This window comes from Chelonia mydas, chromosome 11, assembly GCF_015237465.2.
Source record: "Chelonia mydas isolate rCheMyd1 chromosome 11, rCheMyd1.pri.v2, whole genome shotgun sequence".
NCBI lineage: Eukaryota > Metazoa > Chordata > Testudines > Cheloniidae > Chelonia > Chelonia mydas.
Window position 1 is genome coordinate 9,139,307 of NC_051251.2, and position 20,946 is coordinate 9,160,252.

At 42.6% G+C, this 20,946-nt stretch overlaps 1 protein-coding gene across 2 annotated transcripts in view; it reads left to right on the plus strand.

The window, feature by feature from the left end:
* GLI2 (GLI family zinc finger 2) overlaps nt 1–20,946 on the plus strand; it is a 262,344-nt gene that overhangs the window by 224,498 nt on the left and 16,900 nt on the right. For both annotated transcript variants that reach the window (XM_037912674.2, XM_043525483.1), the window contains 5 exons: nt 2,392–2,593; nt 4,939–5,152; nt 7,340–7,453; nt 14,323–14,454; nt 18,623–18,772. In XM_037912674.2, coding sequence (XP_037768602.1) covers nt 2,392–2,593; nt 4,939–5,152; nt 7,340–7,453; nt 14,323–14,454; nt 18,623–18,772 — 812 coding nt within the window. The remainder of the gene's footprint in view (nt 1–2,391; nt 2,594–4,938; nt 5,153–7,339; nt 7,454–14,322; nt 14,455–18,622; nt 18,773–20,946) is intronic.

Consider the following 20,946-nt stretch of genomic DNA (forward strand, 5'->3'; position numbering starts at 1 on the left):
GACCCAAATTCTGCCCTGACTACAACCTGTGCAGCCCCATTGATTTGCAGATGGTGTCAGTCAGAATTTGCCCTTCGAAGTCACATGTTCCAGTCACTAACACACCTAAGTGCTGAGAGAGTCCAAATTAGTCCAGTATAAGCTCTCCATTTATTTCAGACTCCCACAACCAAAACCAGGTAAGGTGGAAATGACTTCATGCCTGATTGACTGACAGTTGTTCATAGGGTCCAGGCCCTGGCAGGTCCCCTCTGAGGGTAAGAGCCTGCACTTTATACTTGAGCTGTCAAATAGGTTTTCTTAAAACTCTTAATTTACTTTCTAGGCTCCTGGAGTCTCACCTCTTTCATTAACTGGATGCTCAGCATTGTGCTAGTGCTTATTTCATTTCCTTCCCTCCCCTAGACAAATGCAGATACCCAATTTCTAAGATTCTCCTTCTGCTCTGATGCGGTACTATTCCAGTCCAGTTCTCTTACCGCTAAGTCATTGAAAATCACCGTGTTCAGAGTAATCTTCAGGGGCTTTTTCTGTTTTAAGTTAATTTAGTGCTGGTACAAGGTGTTGATTGACAGCCCCAGAGACTGAAGCTCTTTTTTGTCCTCCAAGGACTGAAAGCAAGGTCAGCAGCTTCCCTACATTCACCCCTAAGCTTGGAGAGGATCTAGGGATCAGTGCAGTGCAGACTCCATCCCCATGCTGTACTTCAATCACTCTTGGTTCTTAAACCTTGTCCATCACCCAGGTATCTACAAGTGTATTCACGTGAACACAAGAAGCTCTCTACATCTCTCCCCCTTTTCTCATTCAATAGAGCCCCTCTTCTGAGAATGCTAACGAGGGTGCCAACTGTTGCCCAATTTGATGGTGTTTTTTGGTAAGAAAGATGCCTCTCTGCTAAGAATCAGGCCTCCATCCCATTTAACATAGGTCCCCAAACCATCATCATATGGGAACGTTTTTTTAACTGATGCTCACCTCATCTGGATCTGAACTTGTGATTAGAGCTGGTCAGAAGTTTCAAAATGTTGTTGAAAAATGGAGGGGTGAAATCATGATTGTCCCCCTCCCCATTTTCCAGCCAGCTCTACTAGGGATGAGATGCACAGGGCATCATGTCCCATTATCATCCCTGTGAGCCAAGCAGTCCCTTCTAATGTAAAATTTGGGGCGTATAAAATTTTGGAGATGCCAATAATAAGTAGTTTCACAGTTATCGCTGTGTGCTGCGGGGACCTTAAAGCAGGCATTGAAAACCACTCAGTTTGGAAAGAAGAATGCAGTGTTTCTTCTGCAACCTTATAGTATCTATCTGTGAGTAAAGAATGGAGGAATAAATACATCTGTTAATTATTTTTAGGTAAAACTAATTAAAAATGGACCCTTTGGAACCTCGTGTTTATCCAGGCTCTTCTAGTGAATGAACAGCTTGTTACCCACCCTGCAGACTCTTCATTTAGTGAAAACTCTGGCAATCGGCATTTCATCCGCTTTTGAGAAAATCAAAATGAATAAAAGTATTCCTATTATTGATATGTTATTTCTTTGTACTGTGTATTATATAGCACCTCGGAACCCTGTTATGGACCAAGTCCCCACTGGGCTAGATGCTGTAAAAACACTCAGCAAGACAAACTAGACAGCAGATCCTGCAGTCATTGCTAATGCAACAAGGGCCTCATCCAAAGTCCATGGAAGTCAATGGAAAGACCCCATTGATTTAAGTGAACTTTGAGTCAGACCCCAGATGCCCCTTACACAGAGCATGTGCATGATTGGGCCCTATTTTTTTAAGAAAGTGATAGCCTGACACTTCTCTCCCTTGCACTGGTGAAGCCACTGAAGTTATGTCAGTGCAGAAGTGGTGCAAGTGAGAAAGTGATAATCCTTGCTCAGGGCTTATTGGCCCTGATTCAGCAAGCTACCCCATCAACCTCAAAGGGATTACTCATATGCTTAAAGTTAATCACATACTTACGTTCTGTGCTAAATCTGGGTCTCAAGAAGAGCCTGTGTGGTGGAATCAGGCAGCCTGAGAGCTGGAAAATCAGGCAAAACCAAAGTTCAGCAGCCTCAATCAAGAATCCCCATTATAATTATTGCACCTGACTCCTGCTTCTTCTCTTCCATAAGAATCACTGTAATGGCAACAAAAAGAATTTGTCTGTAGTGTGTGTGAGTCACAGAGAGAGAGAGAGTGTGTGTGTGCGTGCACATGGACGCAACTCTTCCATGTGTTCCCCGGTCAAATCCCACTCCCAATGTTAAAATAAGTGTTACAAAGCAAGGTACTGTGCTGTTAACTGCTTTCATTTATTCTTCCTATAAAAACTGAAACAAGTAGCGCCTGCTTTTGTCTAACTAGGCACACTTTTTTTTTCTTTCCTACAGTGTCAAGATTTTCAAGCCCAAGGGTCACTCCAAGATTAAGCAGAAAGCGAGCCCTCTCCATATCGCCGCTGTCTGATGCCAGCATTGATCTTCAGACAATGATCAGGACCTCCCCTAACTCCCTGGTGGCTTATATTAATAACTCCAGAAGTAGTTCTGCTGCTAGCGGCTCCTATGGCCATTTGTCTGCAGGGGCAATAAGGTAAAGCAGTGCGAGCAGCTCCATGTAGACGTCCGTTTCTTTGATCTTGTGCCCATGTAATTATTCCATTGTCAGAACTAAAGCTGTACGAAAGGAACCTTTCAAGCTTTGGCCATCTAGGATTGTATGGAATCTTGTTCCAAAAATGTACATTGGGTCTGTGTTGTATATTAAAATGAAACCTCTCTTTGATTTCATGCCTGTGGAAGGCTAATCTACATTTAGCCTGTTTCTTCTGCAATGGTGGATATGATGGTACTTTAGAGTGTGTATATTTTTACGGGGAGGGAATACTGGTTGCCAGATTTTTATTAATAATAATATGTTCATACCTCTTTGCAAGCAGAAGAAAGGCTAAATTCATCTATTAAACTGTTTGCTGTGAATGGCTTGACTGCCCTTTTTAGGAAATCTCACATCTTAGAAAACTACCTCAAAGTATCCCCAAATGTATTGGCCAAGATTTTAAAAAATTAATTCCTGTGTGGACTTAGGAGCCTAACTTTAAACACTGATTTTTAAAAATCTAGGCTCTTGAGTAAAATCCTGTTGCATCCTTAATTAAAAAGCACTTCCCTTAAAGGAACAAATTTTGTCAGATCCTTGAGTGGTTGCTTAAGGCAGGTTTCACACTGTAGTGTTATTATTTTTACCACTGAGAAGTTAGGTATGGGGTTTTTTTCCTATTAATAATGTTATTATAGACACCTAGAAAGAAATGCAAGAGTTCATAGAAGCGATGCAGTCCTAAACAATGATTGATCTTATTGTTAGTAAAAAGTTAGACATTAATAGAAAAGTTGCTTTGTCAGGTAAAATTTTTGAAGTACTTATAACATAATTCTAGCTTTAGGAAACCTCAAGATTTTAACTACTCATCATACTTATCATCACACTGTTCCCAGGAGTTCTCCCCGTCTATTGGATCCACCTCAAGTCTCTTGTTTTATACTTAAACTGTAAACTGTTTGAGCCAGGAACTATCTTTTCATTATATCTGTGTATGTTGCTTAGCACAATGGGGTCCTGATCCTTGACTAGTGGTCTCTAGGCATTACCACAATAATAATAATAATTAATTTAGAACCATGTAATATGTATTTTACAAGGCATATGTTAAATCTTAAGAATTTTAAGTGTGTGTCATACATAGAAAACAGTTTAACGGCTAATAAAATTGTGTGCAGATTGACTTTTTTTATTTTTAACCACTTAAAAGTTCATCAGTGGCAGCAGTGACGCAAATTAATGCATCTCACCACAGAGGGATGGTCATATGTTATAAAGTGAGTTTTCTGATGGTTCCATTATATAGAACAGTTGCTCTACAGTAACCTGTCATCAGCTCTTATTATGTCATTAACCATTAACATTTATTTAGCCACAAGGGCTTTTTAACAGGGTAGTGACTTTGGCCTTTGCTTTTTGGTCATGTTGTCATTAACTGGTTTAGACTAGAAGCAGCCTTAATTGCCTAGTCAAGTTTATTATTTAAAATAAAAACATGAGCATACTGCTAATTAAGGCCCAGTCCTGCAAGCACTTGTGCCTGTGGGTAATTTTGCTTGTGAGTAAAGTTACATGTATATAAATGTTCATTGGATCAGCCCCTGAAGTGCCAGATTGATAGCAGTGGAATCCGAACGCTACTAGCAAAGTTGGCAGTTCTGATGGTAGTTTTTGTGGAGTGTCTACAACATCCTAGTCTGAAACCACACTGGCAACCAGATAACTATTAGATGGGAATGATTTCTGGCTATGAGTGATCTAAATTGGGGTTGAACTAATGACCTGCAGAAGAATGGTTATGTATTTTAGTAGTCCCGTGAGCCATCTTCCAGCTCAGTTGAATGCAGAGTAAATTTCATATTTTTTAAATATGTAAAATTGATTGTTAAATGTTCCCTCTGCAATTTGTGCCTGACAGCCAGGTGACTTCGCTTCTGTATTAAGAGTAGCGTAGCCACAAGCTTGGGAAGTTGCAAAAAAGGGCTACTTGGAAAAACCTTACATTGTTGCAAAGCAAGATGTGTGAGTTTTTCTCCCATTGTAATCCACTCTTTTCAAACACCGTAAAAAAAGAAATCTCTAGCAGTATTGTGTGACTAGAAGGGGTCCATAAATATACCAAAGTACAGATGAGACCAATAATATCTGTGTAAAAAATATCCCATACTGTATATCATTGGAAGATTAAAGAAAATCTAGTTTCCCCACTTTATCCTCTTTCCCATAATCAGCAGGAAGTTCTACCCTTACTCCAATCACTAGCCAGGGTTTTAATTCTTTTTTTAAAATAACTTCTCCTTGTAATTTTTCCTCCTCTATTTGTATATTTATTGCAGTCCAGCATTCAGCTTCCCCCATCCCATTAACCCAGTGACTTACCAGCAGATCCTGAGTCAGCAGAGAGGCTTGAGCTCAGCATTTGGACATACGCCACCTTTGATCCAGCCTTCCCCCACGTTCCCTCCACGACAACACATGGCAGTTATCTCTGTCAACCCAGCTCCTGCTCAGATCAGTAATAACAACAGCTGCATCTCTGACTCTAATCAGGTAGGAGCCAGTTCAGGTAATGTGATGTGTTTAATACAGCCAAGCAGTGAAATTTAGCTGCACTTGAAAAAGCATATCCATTAGAGCTGATCAAATAGGGCCTAATTTTCAGAGGTTCTGAGCATCTGCAGTTCTCATTGACTTTAGTTGGAGTTGTGGGTGGGCAGTGCATCTGAAAATCTGAACAAAAATTAAATGCATTCAGGATTTTTCTTGGTTTAAGTTATCAGGCCATTCCTAAATTCTGCTGATGTATCCAGAGTTCATCAGTGCAAGCGGTGGGTGTCCCATCCAGGGTATCAAGCAGTCTCATAATTCTGTAAATGTGGTCTACGGGGAGCGAAGACTCACAGATGGGTCACAACAAGTAGACCACTTAGGGGGAAACTTGGCCCCATTGATGGCAAAACTCCCATTGATTTCAGTAGGGCCAGGATTTCACCCGTAATGTTCATGGTGACTGCTCTTCATGTGATTGGTCATGTTATATTTTCTACTCCCTGATTGGATGATGAAACTTTTCTACAGGAGAGTGACAAATAGCAAACAGCAAACATCAGATGTAACTACAAAGCATTTTTGTGACTGTGAAGCAGCCATGTGCATATTTGCAAATAACATATTATGACCCTCTAGGGCCTTTATTCAGCAAAGCACTTAGCCATATTTATAAGTCTATCCCTATTAGTGAAACACTTAAGTTCTTAGGTTCCATTAAAGTCAAAGGGACTTAAGCGCTTTGCTATATTGGAGTTTAAAAGCAGTGAATCAAATTGAAGTAGTTTATTCACCAATCTGCTTTTCCTTTGTTTGACCTGCTCCTCTGCTAATGTTGTAAATCATACAGATGTTTTTAAAGCCACTATATTCTTTCCCTCACTATGTTTGCTAAGATACAAAAAGCAAAGCATTTTAGGACTGATGGCCACGTCAGATCCCAGTTTCCCTTTTGTGCTAAAGAAAGGGCTGTTTTTCATTTTAGAAATCCATTCCAGAGGAATTTTTAACATGCCCCCCCACTTTTAAAATGACATTGGGAAGACAGTTGTGAAATGGGCTCTTGGTTTGGGTGTAAATTGTATTGATTTTATTGTCTGTTTTACAAACTTGTGGGCCCAGTTTTCAAAATTAGCCATACACAATGGATGCACAGGCACCAAACATATGAAAACCTTGAGTACACACACCAGCTGAATATTAGTGAGTACACATGGCATATTTTTAATAATTTTGGCTTCTTACTGTCAGTACTTGGAAGTTTAAACTACCATTGTGTCACAACCAAAAGAATTATTTCACTCCATTACATACCCATTTCAGTTTGTTATTGTATTTTATTGTTCTGGAGTAGACTGTCCAGATTGGTTTATTATTCTAGAGTATCTCATGGGTACTGGACTGCACACTCTGGTTTGTTATTGAAGAGTTATTTGACTGGTTTTGTTTTCTTCTGCTTTATTTCATTCCTAACAAACTGAGTTCCAAAATAATGTAGGTGGTGGAAGTGGGGTGTCCGTTTACATAAATACTGTACGGATCTTGAGTAATTAATAGCAATGTCATTACAGTTTTAATATTCTAATTTAATTGACTGTTGTTTGTGTGTGTGTCACATTGTGCTTTTTCTCTTGTAGCCTCTCTTATTTTTTTCTGGAGCAAAGTCAAGTGTGTACACTCTCTCTCGTGTACACACACAGTATAAAGACAATGCCACATGAAACCAGAATATAGAAACTATTTGCTTTCTTACAGTGTTATTTCATCTTGTTTGGAGAAATAAACCATGGCTTGTTCTTGGGGTGGAGGGGTGGCAGTGTGGGTGTTAATCAACAATTGGCTAAATTTGACAGGATCTAGATAGTTCTGAAACTGAAGCAGTGGCTGAGTTGGGAATGGCATCCCTAAATATGCACAACTGCTTTTTTCAGGCCTTCCCTCTTTCCTTTATTCTCTCTCTCTCTCTCTATCTGAATCTGTGTCTTTCTCCGTGCACACTCCAAATGGGTAAAATTCACCCAGTGTAGACAACCAGCACTGGTCTGTGTCCTGGACAGGTGGCTCCGATGACCAGCCCAGTTCTTTTTCCGCACCAGTTTGCCATAAACTGGAAACGATGTTATGAGGCTGTATTGCATCATTTTTCCTTCAAACCCTAATGCCACATCACCCCCAATTTTTCTTTCCTAGAACAAGCAGAGCAGCGAGTCAGCCGTGAGCAGCACAGTCAATCCCGTAATTCACAAGCGCAGCAAAGTCAAGACTGAAGTTGAGGGTATGCCACCAGCTTCCCCAGCCACACAGGTAACCGTCTTGGCATAAATTGTCTTGTTGACCTGATGCAGTGAGCTGATGGGTCTTCATTGTATTCACTTCATGTTTCTTTGCAATTTGTAATGAGGCATCAAAGTTTGCAAGGCAACCGAGCTGATCTCAAATAAAGAGACCCAACAAGGTACAGGAGCAGGGTTTCTGTGATTTATTGAGGGAAACATTATATGGGTTCTTGGGAGTTGGATTCCTGGTGCATTGCCCAGAAAGAAAGAGAGAAGGATGGATTATTTCAGCCCTGGTAACTTATAAAAATTATGCTTGACCCTTCTACAGTGCATAGCAAGCAATATTGATGTCTCAAAGCAAACATAGATTACGAGGAAGTCTTGCATGTAGGTAGAAAGCTCTCAGAAAGAGCTTCTTCACTCCTGAGTACGGAATTGCTCTTAGCATCATTCTTTACGTCACTGACACAACTTTTGACACTGAGAAGGGTCCACAGACCTTTGTTTTCTTTTCAGAGCTCTGCTATTGCAAACTGTTTAATGGCTGACAATATCCATCTGACTGTTCTTTATCACACCTGTAAACTATCAGGAGTGCTCTGGGCACTTCATTTTCATGAAATATTAGGCTGTGTTATTGTCAGGTGAACAGAAGAGTTTATGACAAATTCCTCTTTCTGCGCTGGTTCAGAAGCAGGTTTCAGCATGATGCATGGGGACAGCAACTTGTGCAATCATCTGGGGGCTGGTAAAATTGATGAAGATAGCATATCAGGGAAAGATAAACATGCTGTAGTCAGCACGATTAGGGCAAAGAGGCATCTCTCTTGAGCTTTGAGTTTAGGAGTGCAACAACACACAACAGCAGAAAGCACACGACCTAAAAAACCAATCTGGCCGCCGCCCCGGCTAATAAGGCCGCATATTTATTTCTTGTAGTAAATGAAAGAGATCTGAAAGAAATTTCCTGTCCTCGCAAGCATATGTATCGGATGAGCCCTGGGAAAGACTACTGCACATTTACTGGCACCATCCTCCTTTATTACATACAGATTTTGAGAAGTGCATGGCCAATACCGGTGATCACATTTACAGAATCATGGGGTTCAGAGTAGCAGCCGTGCTAGTCTGTAGCCGCAAAAAGAAAAGGAGGACTTGTGGCACCTTAGAGACTAACAAATTTATTTGAGCATAAGCTTTCATGAGCTACAGCTCACTGCATCCGATGAAGTGAGCTGAAGCTCACGAAAGCTTATGCTCAAATAAATTTGTTAGTCTTTAAGGTGGCACAAGTCCTCCTTTTCTTTTTGAGAATCATGGGGAATACCAATGCAATTGTGTACGTGTATTTTTCTTATTATCTGACTCACTATGTCCTGTGAATAAAGTAAGTGCCCAAAAAAGAGAAGAATCATGTAGAGTGATGCAAGGAGATTTAATTAGCAGTAATTGGATGAAATTAACAAAAGAAAAATGTAGGCTGGGTATTTGGAAACAGTTCCTAATGAGGAGATCTGTGGCTCAGTCTCCCAAGAGAAGTGTAGGCTTCATGGCTTGAAGCATTTTAAAAACTGATTGGACAAAGTATTGGAAATACCCTGTAGGGGGCAATCTTGCATTGGCAGAAAGAATAGACTTAGATGACGTAGTACAAAAGGGACCTGTTTTTCAACAGGTCTGAGCACTCACCGCTAGAGCTCGTTGAAGACTGGAATTTCCATTCTGAAGGAAATGCCGATATTTTGACATTTATTGTTAACCCAATCAAAATCAAAAATCAAATTTTATTTTATTTTATTTTATTTTATTTTATTTTTTTGTGGAATGAAAAGTTCATAGTTTCCAAGGCCAGAAGGGACCCCTGTGATCATCTAGTCTGACCTGCTGTATAATCCAGGCCATAGAACGTCCCCAAATAATTCCTAAAGCAGATCTTTTAGAAAAACATCCACTCTTGATTTAAAAATTCAGTGATGCCACCATAACCCATGGTTGTTTCAGTTGGTAATTACTCTCACCATTAAAAATGTATGTCTTATTTCCAGTCAGAATTTGTTGAGCTTCAACTTCCAGCCATTGGATCATGTTTTACCTTTCTCCACTAGATTGAAGAGCCCTCTATTAAATATTTGTTCCCCATCTAGATACATACAGACTATAATCAAGTCACACCTTAATCTTCTCTTTGTTAAGCTAAATAGATTGAGCTTGAGTCTATCACTATATGTTAATTTGGAAATGTTGCATTTTGTTTCAATTCAGCATTGGCCAGCATCTACCTGAGCTGCTCTGGTGCCTCATTGGAGTTATGGCTTGGTGCCTCATGCCCCAACTCCCACCCCATGAGCTAGGCTCCCCAGCTGGATATCTCCCATCATGCACAGCAATCATAGCACTCCCATAATGTCCTACAGTGGTTCAACCACAGGGAAAGCAGCAGTGCAGTGTGGTCCAGTCAAGTATCGGGGGTAGCCATGTTAGTCTGTATCCACAAAAACAACGAGGAGTCTGGTGGAACCTTAAAGACTAACAGATTTATTGGGCATAAGCTTTCGTGGGTAAAAAACCCACTTCTTCAGATGCATGGAGTTATGGTTTTTTTTTACCCATGGAAGCTTGATGCCCAAATAAATCTGTTAGTCCAGTCAAGGAGTCCAGCCCATGGGGGCACAAGATGCCATGGCAATTCAGTCAGTCACAGATTAATATCTGACTGACCTGAAATGAAATGTTGAGATTCAATTGGACAAGGTGAAATATTTTGATTTGAGTCGACCCAACCTGAACCGAAATATTTCATTTCTGTTTTCCTGATAGAAAATCAAAAAATTTCAGCAACAACTGCATTTGGCAGAAACTGCATTTCTGACGGGGACTTGGGGGGGGGGGGGGGGGGGGGGAACACATTTAGACAGAAAATTCCTGACCAGCTCTACCCACAGCTCTAGCTGAAGTTAGTGGAGCTGTATGTAGTCAGCACCTCTGAATGTCCTAAGACTTTTCCATCTCTGATTTTATACAGGCCTCTGATATATGTTTTAAAGATTCTACCTTTCCTCAGAAATTGTTTTGTAACTTTCAGCAATTTTCTGTGATCAGAGCAGCCTTTTCAAAAGAACAATCAAGGGCTAATTAGAACAAATCTCTCCATGCATGAGTTGTAAAAAATGTACATAAAAGTCACACCTGGCATATGATACCATGACAGCTGCTTTAATAATAATACTTGAGCTTTTATGTAGCACTTCTCACCTTCCAAGCTCTGTACAAGCATTAACTAGTTAATCATCGCAACACTCCAGTGGGTCTCGAGAAAAGATTTGAAAGAGGAGAGGTGGGTGACCTGATGGTCACTTCAGGCAGGGTGTTCCATGCTGAAGGGATAAGGGGGAAGAAACTGCTATAACAGCTTGGGAACAGTGGCTAAAGAAGGGTTCAAAGATGGACTTGTTGGTGGAGCACAGGGGATGGAGGCAATGTGATACTGGTCAATAAGTGAGAAGTGGAAGAGTCATGAGGAGTTCTAACAATGAGGACAACAAGCTTGAAGTTAATATAATAGTGTAAGGTCGCAGCATATCATCCCTTTTCAAATGAGTTTGCATTGGTCTCCAGTAAAATCATGCCTTTTCCTTAGTATGGTTCAGTGAATAGGGCACTAAAGTAGGAATCAGAAGATCTGAGTTCTGTTCCCAACTCTGCCACTGAGCTGCTGGGTGACCTTGATCAAGTCACTTCACCTCTCTACTCCCCTCCCAACTTTAGGGCTTGCCTACATGGGGAAATTTACAAGTATAATTCTACCACTGTAGGTTTCAGAGTAGCAGCCGTGTTAGTCTGTATTCGCCAAAAGAACAGGAGTACTTGTGGCACCTTAGAGACTAACCAATTTATTTGAGCATAAACTTTCGTGAGCTACAGCTCACTTCATCGAATGCATCCGATGAAGTGAACTGTAGCTCACAAAAGCTTATGCTCAAATAAATTGGTTAGTCTCTAAGGTGCCACAAGTACTCCTTTTCTTTCTATCACTGTGGTTATAGCATTATAACTCCTCACATGACTACTCATTCTGGAATAACCATAGTAGTATAATTATGCTGGTAAATTTCCCCATGTAGACAAGTCCTTAATCTGTCTTGTCTACTTAGATAGTAAACTCTCCAAGGCAAGGATAGTCTCTATATTTGTACAGCACCTAACACAGTGTGGCTCTGATCTGAGTTGGTGCCCCAGTTGCTACTGTAATTCTAATAATTATAACAATCTTCCAGGCCTTGTTCCATCATATTGGACTGATCTTCTTTCAGGCTGGGATTTCCAAAGGCACGTGAGGGAGTTAGGCACCCAGCTCTCACTGAAATTCAGTGGGATATGGGCACCTAACTCCCTTAGGTTCAGTTGAAAATCCCAGCTTCCATGGATATTCCAAGCTGTTCTTTAAGATCTAAATGGGACAACTATTCAATTTGCCCTCCATTTAATCTTGCAAGAGTGGGAGCTAGAGCTGTCTGTAATTACTGACCTCATCTGAGTAATACCCTTCTTTTAACCATTAGGAACTCCCTGTTCATCATCTTACCCTTCCCTAATTACTGAATGTTTGTTCCTCCCTGTTCAAACAGGGTCTGAATGTAGATTTGCTTCTTTGACCACTCCAGTTAGTTTCGCGGCTCTTCACTCTTTCTGTGATAGAAAGTGCAGAGAAGTGTGAAAAGAACTTTTTTTTTTCTTTTACCTGACCAGAAGTAGTTAGAAGCCACTGGCTTTGGCTTCAGTCTGAATCAGTTACATTCAACCCCTCTGTTTCTTCTTGTCAGTGACAACTTTCTGCAGGGCTGAGATATGTGCAGCAGGCTCATTTCAGCTAACGATGGGCCCTAGCCACGCAGCTTAAGGACTGGAGGGTTCAGTTTTAGGGGGGTTGGATCAGGTCCATGCTTGATTTAAACCACATACAAAAATTCTCCTTGTGGATAAAAAGCACCTGTAGCTTGGTGGGTTTGAAGCTCACACTTAACTTCCTGTGGTTTAATGCTCTAAGACTTATTTTGGGGATGTTTTGTGGCCTGGGTTATACAGGACGTCAGACTAGATGATCATGATGGTCCCCTCTAGCCTTGGATTCTGTGAATTTATGAAGTTCCAAAGGATGAGGATCTTTGTGGCAAGTTTCTGTTGCACTGTTTGCCCGGTGAACATGGTTTGCTGATGTTAAGTCCTTCAAAGATAAGACCAAGTGAAAGCATGGCCTGCCTGTCTGAACATATATACACACATGCCACATGCCCGTAGAGCTGCTCCACTGAAGTCAGTGAGAGGTAACTCCTGGTACTGTAGTTTCCTGTAACACAGCAGTTCTCAAACTGTGGGTCAGGACCCCACAGTGAGTCACAACCCCATTCTAATGGGGTTGCCAGGGCTCACTTAGACTTGCTGGGGCCCAGGGCCAAAGCCAAAGCCCAAGGGCTTCAGCCCTAGGTGGTGGGGCTCGGGCTTTGGTCTCAGCCTCCCCACCCGGCGTGGCAGAGCTTGTGCGGGCTGACGCTTCGGTCCCCGCTCCTGGGGTCATGTAGTCATTTTTGTTGTCAGAAGGGGTGTGTGGTGGAATTAAGTTTGAGAACCCCTGCTGTAGCATTATGTTCCCTGATAAATAGTTGCTTCTGATTGTCACGTTCCAGTGAAAACAGACTGTGTGCCACCACTCTGTGTCGTGCTGGAAATGACTGCGATACACATGGCTGCTACAAGGCCTGTGCGTTAAATCATCATTACATCTTAATTATAATAATTTGCCATTACATAGTACTGTAGATGTTCAAATCACTTCACAAACTTTAACTATTCAATCCATATAGTACTGCAGAAAGAGAGGAAAATATTATTTCCCTCATTTTCAGATGGGGAAACTGAGGCACAGAGCGGTTTAAGCAACTTGACAAGAAGTCAGGATTAGAACTTGGAAGGTTTCCAACCATAGGCTCAGTTGGCTATATCATGGTAGTGGACTAAGGTTGGAGAAGGAGCCAAAAGTTCCTGAGTTCTACTCTGACACTGACTCAATGTATGGTCTTGGTCAAGTTACTTAAACTCTCTGCGTCATTTTCCCCTTTGGTACAATGGGTATATTAATATTTGCCTACCTCGTAGGAATGTTTTCAGGATTAATTAGTTTGTGCCTGTAAAGTGCTCTAAGGATGCAAACCACTGTATAAATGCTAAGTATTATTATTATTACCTATTATTACCTATCATTGTAGAGGAAGGACAGATGTGTGTGGATACAACAAGACTCAACCAAACTTTTTGAATGGTTTGAAAAGATTCAGTGGCTATTTTCCCCTTCCATTTTCTTATTCCATCCAGTTAGAGCCAGGTAGCAAAAGAAACAAAATATTCACAAGAGAGGAAGGATGGTCCAGTGCTTAGGGTACTTGCCTGGGACTCAGAAGGCCGTAGTTCAATTCCTTGCTCTTCCTTGAGACTTACTGTGGTGAATCTCTTAGTCCCACTGTGCCTCAGTATCCCCTCTGTAAAATGTGGATAATAGTATTACCCTAGAGTAATTGTGGGTGTATAAATACGATGGACTCTGGAGTCTTTCCTCACTCTATATCTGATCTAGCTGGTGGGAGTCCAAAGATGTGGGTGTTTATCTAAATCAGACCCCCAAACATTTTAAGATTAGCCTGTCACTAGCGGTGATTTCCTCGGGCAGATCCATAACTGCAAGACCCTTTTTAACTCAGTATTTCATGATAATCAAGAATGTTACATTGTTATAATGAGTTGTCCTTTCCTTTATGATCAATTAACACCTGCCCTGTAATCTACAAGGGATTGAGGAATTCAGATGAAACAAATTCACTTTATGTAATACTCTGTGTGTTATAGGAGCATCTGACAGACCTGAAAGAAGATCTGGATAAGGATGAATGTAAACAGGAGCCTGACGTTATTTATGAGACAAATTGTCACTGGGAAGGGTGCATAAAGGAATATGACACGCAGGAGCAGCTCGTCCATGTGAGTAATGTTGGAAAGAAACCGCAGCAATAAATTTGGATTTCTGTGCATTTGTCGTCACTTTTCGTCACAAGATCAGGATACTTTACAGCAGGAGCTCACTGTGGGAGCCACTAACAGTGCAAATTAGAGGTACAGTGTACAAACACTGCAAGATCAGCTCACAATTCCTTGAAGAGTTTAGTTGCAGTGAAGCCTTAGATTAGATTATTTGATAGTCTTATGTTTCAGCTGCTGAGGGTGTAATTCTGGTTCCCCTTGCAAAGCCCAATAAAAGGTCTGTGTGTAGGGGATCTTATATGGCTGCTGGGGGGGATGAATCTCCTCCCCTGTGACGGACAGTTGGACACAAAGCACCTGCATAGCCCAGTCACTGAACCCTGTGGGTAAGTCTGTGCTGCATCTGGGAAGTGTCATTGCCAGTGCCGGTAGACAGACTGGGCTAGCTCTGCTCGAGCTAGCATGCTAAAAATAGCAGTGTGGGTGTTGCTGCATGGGCAGTGGCAGCTCAGATGAGCCACCCGAGTCCAAGCCCACCCAACCCTCTGGGTTCAGGCCTGGGTGGCTAGCCCCAGCCATCGCCACTACCACAATGTCCACTCTGCTGCTCGGGGGCTCATCCCATGTTACACAGGGGCTCTAAACACCCTGATCATCCCCAGTGCAGTGGGAAATAAAACACTGCCTGTGTGTTGGCCCTTCTGCTGTCATGCCGCGGTTCGTCGTTCCAAGCCAATGGGGGCTGCGGGAAGTGGCGCGGGCCAAGGGAACGGCGAACCGCGGCCAGTGGGAGTTGCAATTGGCTGAACCTGCGGACGCGGCAGGTCAACAAACCGGTCCGGGGCTCCAGAGGCTTTCCCTGAACAAGCGGTGGACCACAGTTGAGAACCACTGCTCTAGAGTAAACCTAAGCCAATTCTGAATGCTGCAGCCTCCTGTGATTTTGGCTTATCTTTACCCCATTCCTCCCACTATATAATATGCCCTTGAGCATGATCTGTCCATTGGCATTTCTACCAGACCCATCACCATGGTGTCTCAGTGCCACAAAGACTGAGATTTTGGAACAATGGAGAAGTTAAGGCCCTTCTACATCTTCAGAGGGCTAGTCACCATCTAGTCTGCAATATACCATGTACAGCATGCTAGTTTTTCAATGTGAGCAAGCTGCAGTGTTTTAGCCTATTGTACTTTTAGTCCATAGTTTAACGTGCTCTGTGATTGGCATGAACAAAACCCTGAGTTTATTCTCAAGGTTGCTAAATTCTGTTCCTGCCCAGGCAGCCATACCTTACTGTGACTGAGCGGGCAAGTTACTCTGTTTTAATGAGCCTTTGTTTCCCCATGCTGCTAAGTCTCACAGACCATCAAATCCACTGATCTCAGTGGCCAGCGAAGGCAGGATCTGCATGTCTGACCTTGGGAGGGATGGGGGATGGCTGAAAAAACACGGAATCTAAAAAATCCAAACCCAAGTATTTTATTTTAGGACTTCCTGTTGATGTATTTTATTGAAGTCATAGGAGTGGGGGAGAGAGGAGGGGTCATGATTTTGGCAGCTAGATTCTGTTCAGAGAGAAATAAGTCTATTAGTCTATACATGTAACAATACAGCTGCAGAACTGTTCTCTGATTTGTTTTATCGTCTTCAGAGATTGATCTTCCCTATCCTTGTAAAATATGAATCTAGACTTGCACCAGGTAAGAGCAAGGCTCCACTTTGCTGCTGTGTTTTCAGCACAGGGGTGAAGGCTTTTATGGAACTGAGTAATTAGCAGTAATTGGGGCTATGGAGTTCTCCTTAGCACATACTTTATAGATGTTGTCATATCCTGCCAGCAGTTAAGCTTTTGACAGCAGGTGGATGTTTTAGAGCCGGCATCCGTTCTGGCACTGAATCGTATTTTCTTTTGCCCTTTACCAGCACTATAAAAAGGGGTCACAGCTGCATAATTTGGAAAGGGATTTGGAGCTGGAATGTTGGTTTGGACCATTCCAGAGACAAGAACCAGCTGCTTCCAAAAACCAGAGGGTGCTCGGGTCCAACACTAAGCAGTGCTTTTATGTTTTGCTCTTTCATAGACTTTAATTTGATTTGGGATTTTTTTTTTAAATTTCTCTTGTTTGCTGTTAATCTGAGATTCAGGATATAGGGAGGTCAGATCCTCAGCTGATTATAGTGGAACTACAGTGGCCTACACCAACTGAAAAAACCATGGTCTCTCTGCATGGCTTTGCCCAGTGGTAGTAAAATCCCTTTTAAAAAGCATGAAATTCCTGTTGAGCACAAGTGAGGAAGGAGTAGTTGACTGGAAATGGACAAATCTGTACACATGCAGTGTTTCTTAAAGAGTAACATAATGTCATGGTTTTGTATATATCACAGCATGTATATTAAAGAATATAATTTTCTAAACTACCTGCAGTTCAGGGAAGTGGAACAAAGCCATCATAGTTTTTTTTTTTCTTTCCATTTTAGCAAATGTCATGTGTTCGACTCTATAGGACATGTGGTGTCAGCTCACATGCCTTGGCATCAGATATGTCTCATCAGTTCTAATTTAGTTGAATTATAGGCAGGTGAGTTTTTAGTGTAAGATCAGGTACACAGCAAGCCAGCCAGCTGCAATCACAGGTGTGCTAGTTGCTGTTTCCGTTGCGGCTATGAGGCATCTGACTGGCCTATGCTGACAGTGAATGTAAATTAAAGTGCAAGAACTTATTCCAGCCTTGTGCCACATGGGTAAAATGGCATAAGGAGCCATTGCTCTCCCTCCTTTATCAAGTCCCAATGAACAGCATGTCAGGATTATTACCTAGCTCTCAGCAAACTGTTCCTGTGTCTTCCTCTGTGTTTGTACAGCACCTAGCACAGTGAGGCCCTGATCCTCCTGTTTGAGTTCTTTGCTTATTACAGTAAAATAAATAATAATAAAAAGGGCTCATCTTCCACACTAACTGGTTCAGCACAGGCCTAGTGGGGTGTTTGTTGGCTGGGAGCCATGGCCAGGCCCATAGGCGTCTGTGCTGAAATCTGCTATAAGTTACATGCTGGTTATCTTCTAAGGAGGAGTAAAGAGTTCCTAGCAGTTCATATCCCTTTCTTCCAAGTCTGTCATGAACTGACCTACTCTGTGCTGGCCAGTGACTCTGCTATTAGAAACACAGAAATGTAGGACTCGAAGGTACCTCAATAGGTCATCTAGTCCAGACCCCGCACTCAAGGCATTACATACTAAGTATATAATGGTGCTACCCATCCCTGCCGCACAGCTGCCCTGACATTTTTCATATCTAAATTGAGTAGAAATAGGATTGTATGCAATGGGGATTGCTTAGGAATCCTTTCTCTTTTGTTGGGGTAACGTCTGACTAGAGGAATGTTTTGCTTCCTCTGTCGGTGGGTCACGTTTGGGACCCCCACTGAGAAGCATTCTGGGTGGGAGCTCAGGGATCATGGACCGTGGTCCACATGTTGTACATTTACACTCCCAATGCTCTCCCGCCCTCTGAAACAGCAACAGCCCTTGCTTCCAGTACGAATAATGTGTGCAGTTTGTTCTGCAGTTGGCCAGAGTAGGGGTACACATTGCTTTTGCAGAGCATAGGTCAAATCCCCAATTGACACAAGCTGAGGGCCTGGCCCATTGCGTCAGTAGCACTTTGAACAGGTAAAAAACCAGGTATGTGCTTGAGGAAGTAGGAGTATTGCCGTTTATTTGTTTTATCGTGGTGCCTAAGAACCCTAGTCAAAGACGCCCTTTATGCTAGGTGCTGTACAAACACCGAACAAAAAGATGGCCCCCTCCCCAAAGAGTTTACAATCTAAGTATAAGACAAGAGACAACAGATGGGCTCAGACAGGAGTACAAGGAAACAATGAGACGTTATTGGTCAGTATGTCTCTGCATGCCAGCAGCCATCACACGCCAGCATTACCATCCTACCCTTGTGTCTAAACAGTCCTATTCTGTGTCCTGTCATCCAACCCCAAAGACATAGCACAAGAGCCCCATATGACTCCATAGCATTATTTATATCATGGTAACATCAGACGACAACTGCTGTTGAGAGGAACTGTTGTTTTTTCTGTGCATTTCAGAGTGACACATGCGGTGATGGCTTTAGCTGTTCTAATCATGATCTGCTTTTCTTTCTCTTACGCTAGCACATCAATAACGATCACATCCACGGGGAGAAGAAGGAGTTTGTCTGCCGCTGGCAAGACTGCACTCGGGAGCAGAAGCCATTCAAGGCTCAGTACATGTTGGTGGTGCACATGCGAAGACACACTGGAGAAAAGCCACACAAGTGCACGGTGAGCCGACGGGGGCACAGCTCTGCGCAGATCATTAGAATGGTGTGGGGGACTCGTGTCCACATGAATGTATATCTGGACACAGACTAGAGAGTCACACCAAAGCTCTATGAATGAACCCACCTCCCCATTCTGGGCAAGTTCCGATCCAATCTTTCAGCACTAATGGGCGTTAAGTACTTGCAGGCTATCCCCTGGGGACATTAAAGGTAATGGAGAGGAAGGCTAGTCCAGTGGTTATGGTGCTAGCCCAGAATTTGGGGAGACCTGGATTCAATTCCCTGCTCTGCTACAGACTTTCTGTGTGACCTTGGGCGAGTCATTAAGGGGCAGATTTTAAAATGTATTTAGGCACCTAGCTCCCTTTGAAATCAGTGGGAGTTAGGTATGTAAATACCTTTAAAAATGTGGTCCTTAGCGTCTCTGTGCCCCAGTACCCTATATGTCAAATAAGGACGATACTTTCCTATCTCACAGGGTTTTGTATTGCATATTCAGCTTTCCAACTACGAATCTATTTCCCCCCCACTGAAGATTACGTAATCTGATGATTTACACCCATAAATTAAGACTAGGCTGGGCCAGTTCCTTGGTGGAGTGAATCCTTTGAGGAGCTACTCAAGTTGATACTCTATAAGGTTCTGGCCCCCAGAATGTTTAGGTGGCCAAGTTCTGAAGACCAGATGAGTGATGTGTAGTGTGCATTGGCCCAATTAAAGGGATCTAGAATAACCTTTTTGCATTCCAGGGCTGCTGTAATTCAGACCTGTATCAGGGAGTAGAGTTGGTCCTGCATTAAGTGCCTGAACACTGTGCTGTACAAGGCTCTCTCCTGGCCTTGGCACATACCCTACATAACTTTGCCCCATCCAACGTGTCCCCTCTGTTTGGGCAATCCTTCATGTCCCCTGTAGGGCAGCTCCTTGGCTTTGTGTTGTCCTAGCAGTGCAAAGCAGACAAAACTAAGGATTGAGTTAAACCCTTTTCCCTTCCACATTCTCCATCAACTTTGCAGCTCCACTATCCTCACAACTCAGGCTCACGCCTCACAGTTAACTTTGGACCTGCCTTCCCTTTTCTTTAGGGCTATCTCATCTAAACTGTTGTAGCCTCCTCCTGTCAGCCTCCCTAACTTTCCCTCTTTGATCTATCCAGCATTCAGCAGCCACCATGACCCAGTGCCCTATTCCCCAGTCCCCATTTTCACCTTCATGCTTTTGCTTTTATGCTGCTCCTGGGATGAGTCTCTCCTCACATTCCTTCAGATCCCTCCTCCTTTTGCTTTCTTCCCACTATTCTCTTCCACTCCTGGACCATCCCCAAGCCCAGTCTCTACTCAAAAATATCAGACCGTATATGACTTGTTTCCTATATGGCTCCTTTGTCAATCTTCTGACCCTCTGTGTGTCTCATTTAGGGTGTAAACTCTCCAGGGCACACGGCCATCTCTCTGTGTTGATCTGGTAAAACACCGAGCACAGTTACGCTGTGCTATAAAACTTTCATAAGAACACCGTGGAGTATTCAGTGTGTTGTTTGACGCAATGGATTGAACATGAGTGGAAGAGTCAGCTCTGCCCTTGACGTGATCAGCAGCTAAAAGTACGGGGATCAGCTCCCCAGTCCATGCTAAAAGCAGAGGGGAGCTCCTCCTTCTCCCTCACATCCTGTTCAGCTGGTGCAGCAGAAGCTCCCCTTCTCATTTCAGCCTATTTCAACTCCAGGTCCTTGTCCTGAATTGGAACTACTGCCAAGTAATTTGAGCATCTCAGGAGCTGAGTCAATCCTACGTGCTGGAGAATTTCAATCAGGCTATGTGTTTTACTCAAATTATTGCGGCGTCATTACTCTGCACCTCAAACTCACTTTTTGTACAGGGAAGATCCTGAGTTTCTATTTGCCTATGGTGCTGAGGCCAGTACCCTTCTCTGCAGAAGCTTTCCTTGTCCAAGCCAGTTCAGCTGTGATTTCTCAACGTTCCATTTATTTTAAACAAAAAGAGAGACATGGGAACGTGATGTAAATAAGACTAGAGGTGAGCCCAGGCTGTGGAGTTTGGATCTGATCTAATTCAAAGGTCAGGGATGTTTTAGTGCAAAGCCCATTTCTGTATAAGACATCCAGATTCCACATTCACAGACCAGCGTTAGCTGTGGGAACATCTGGTTTGAGCA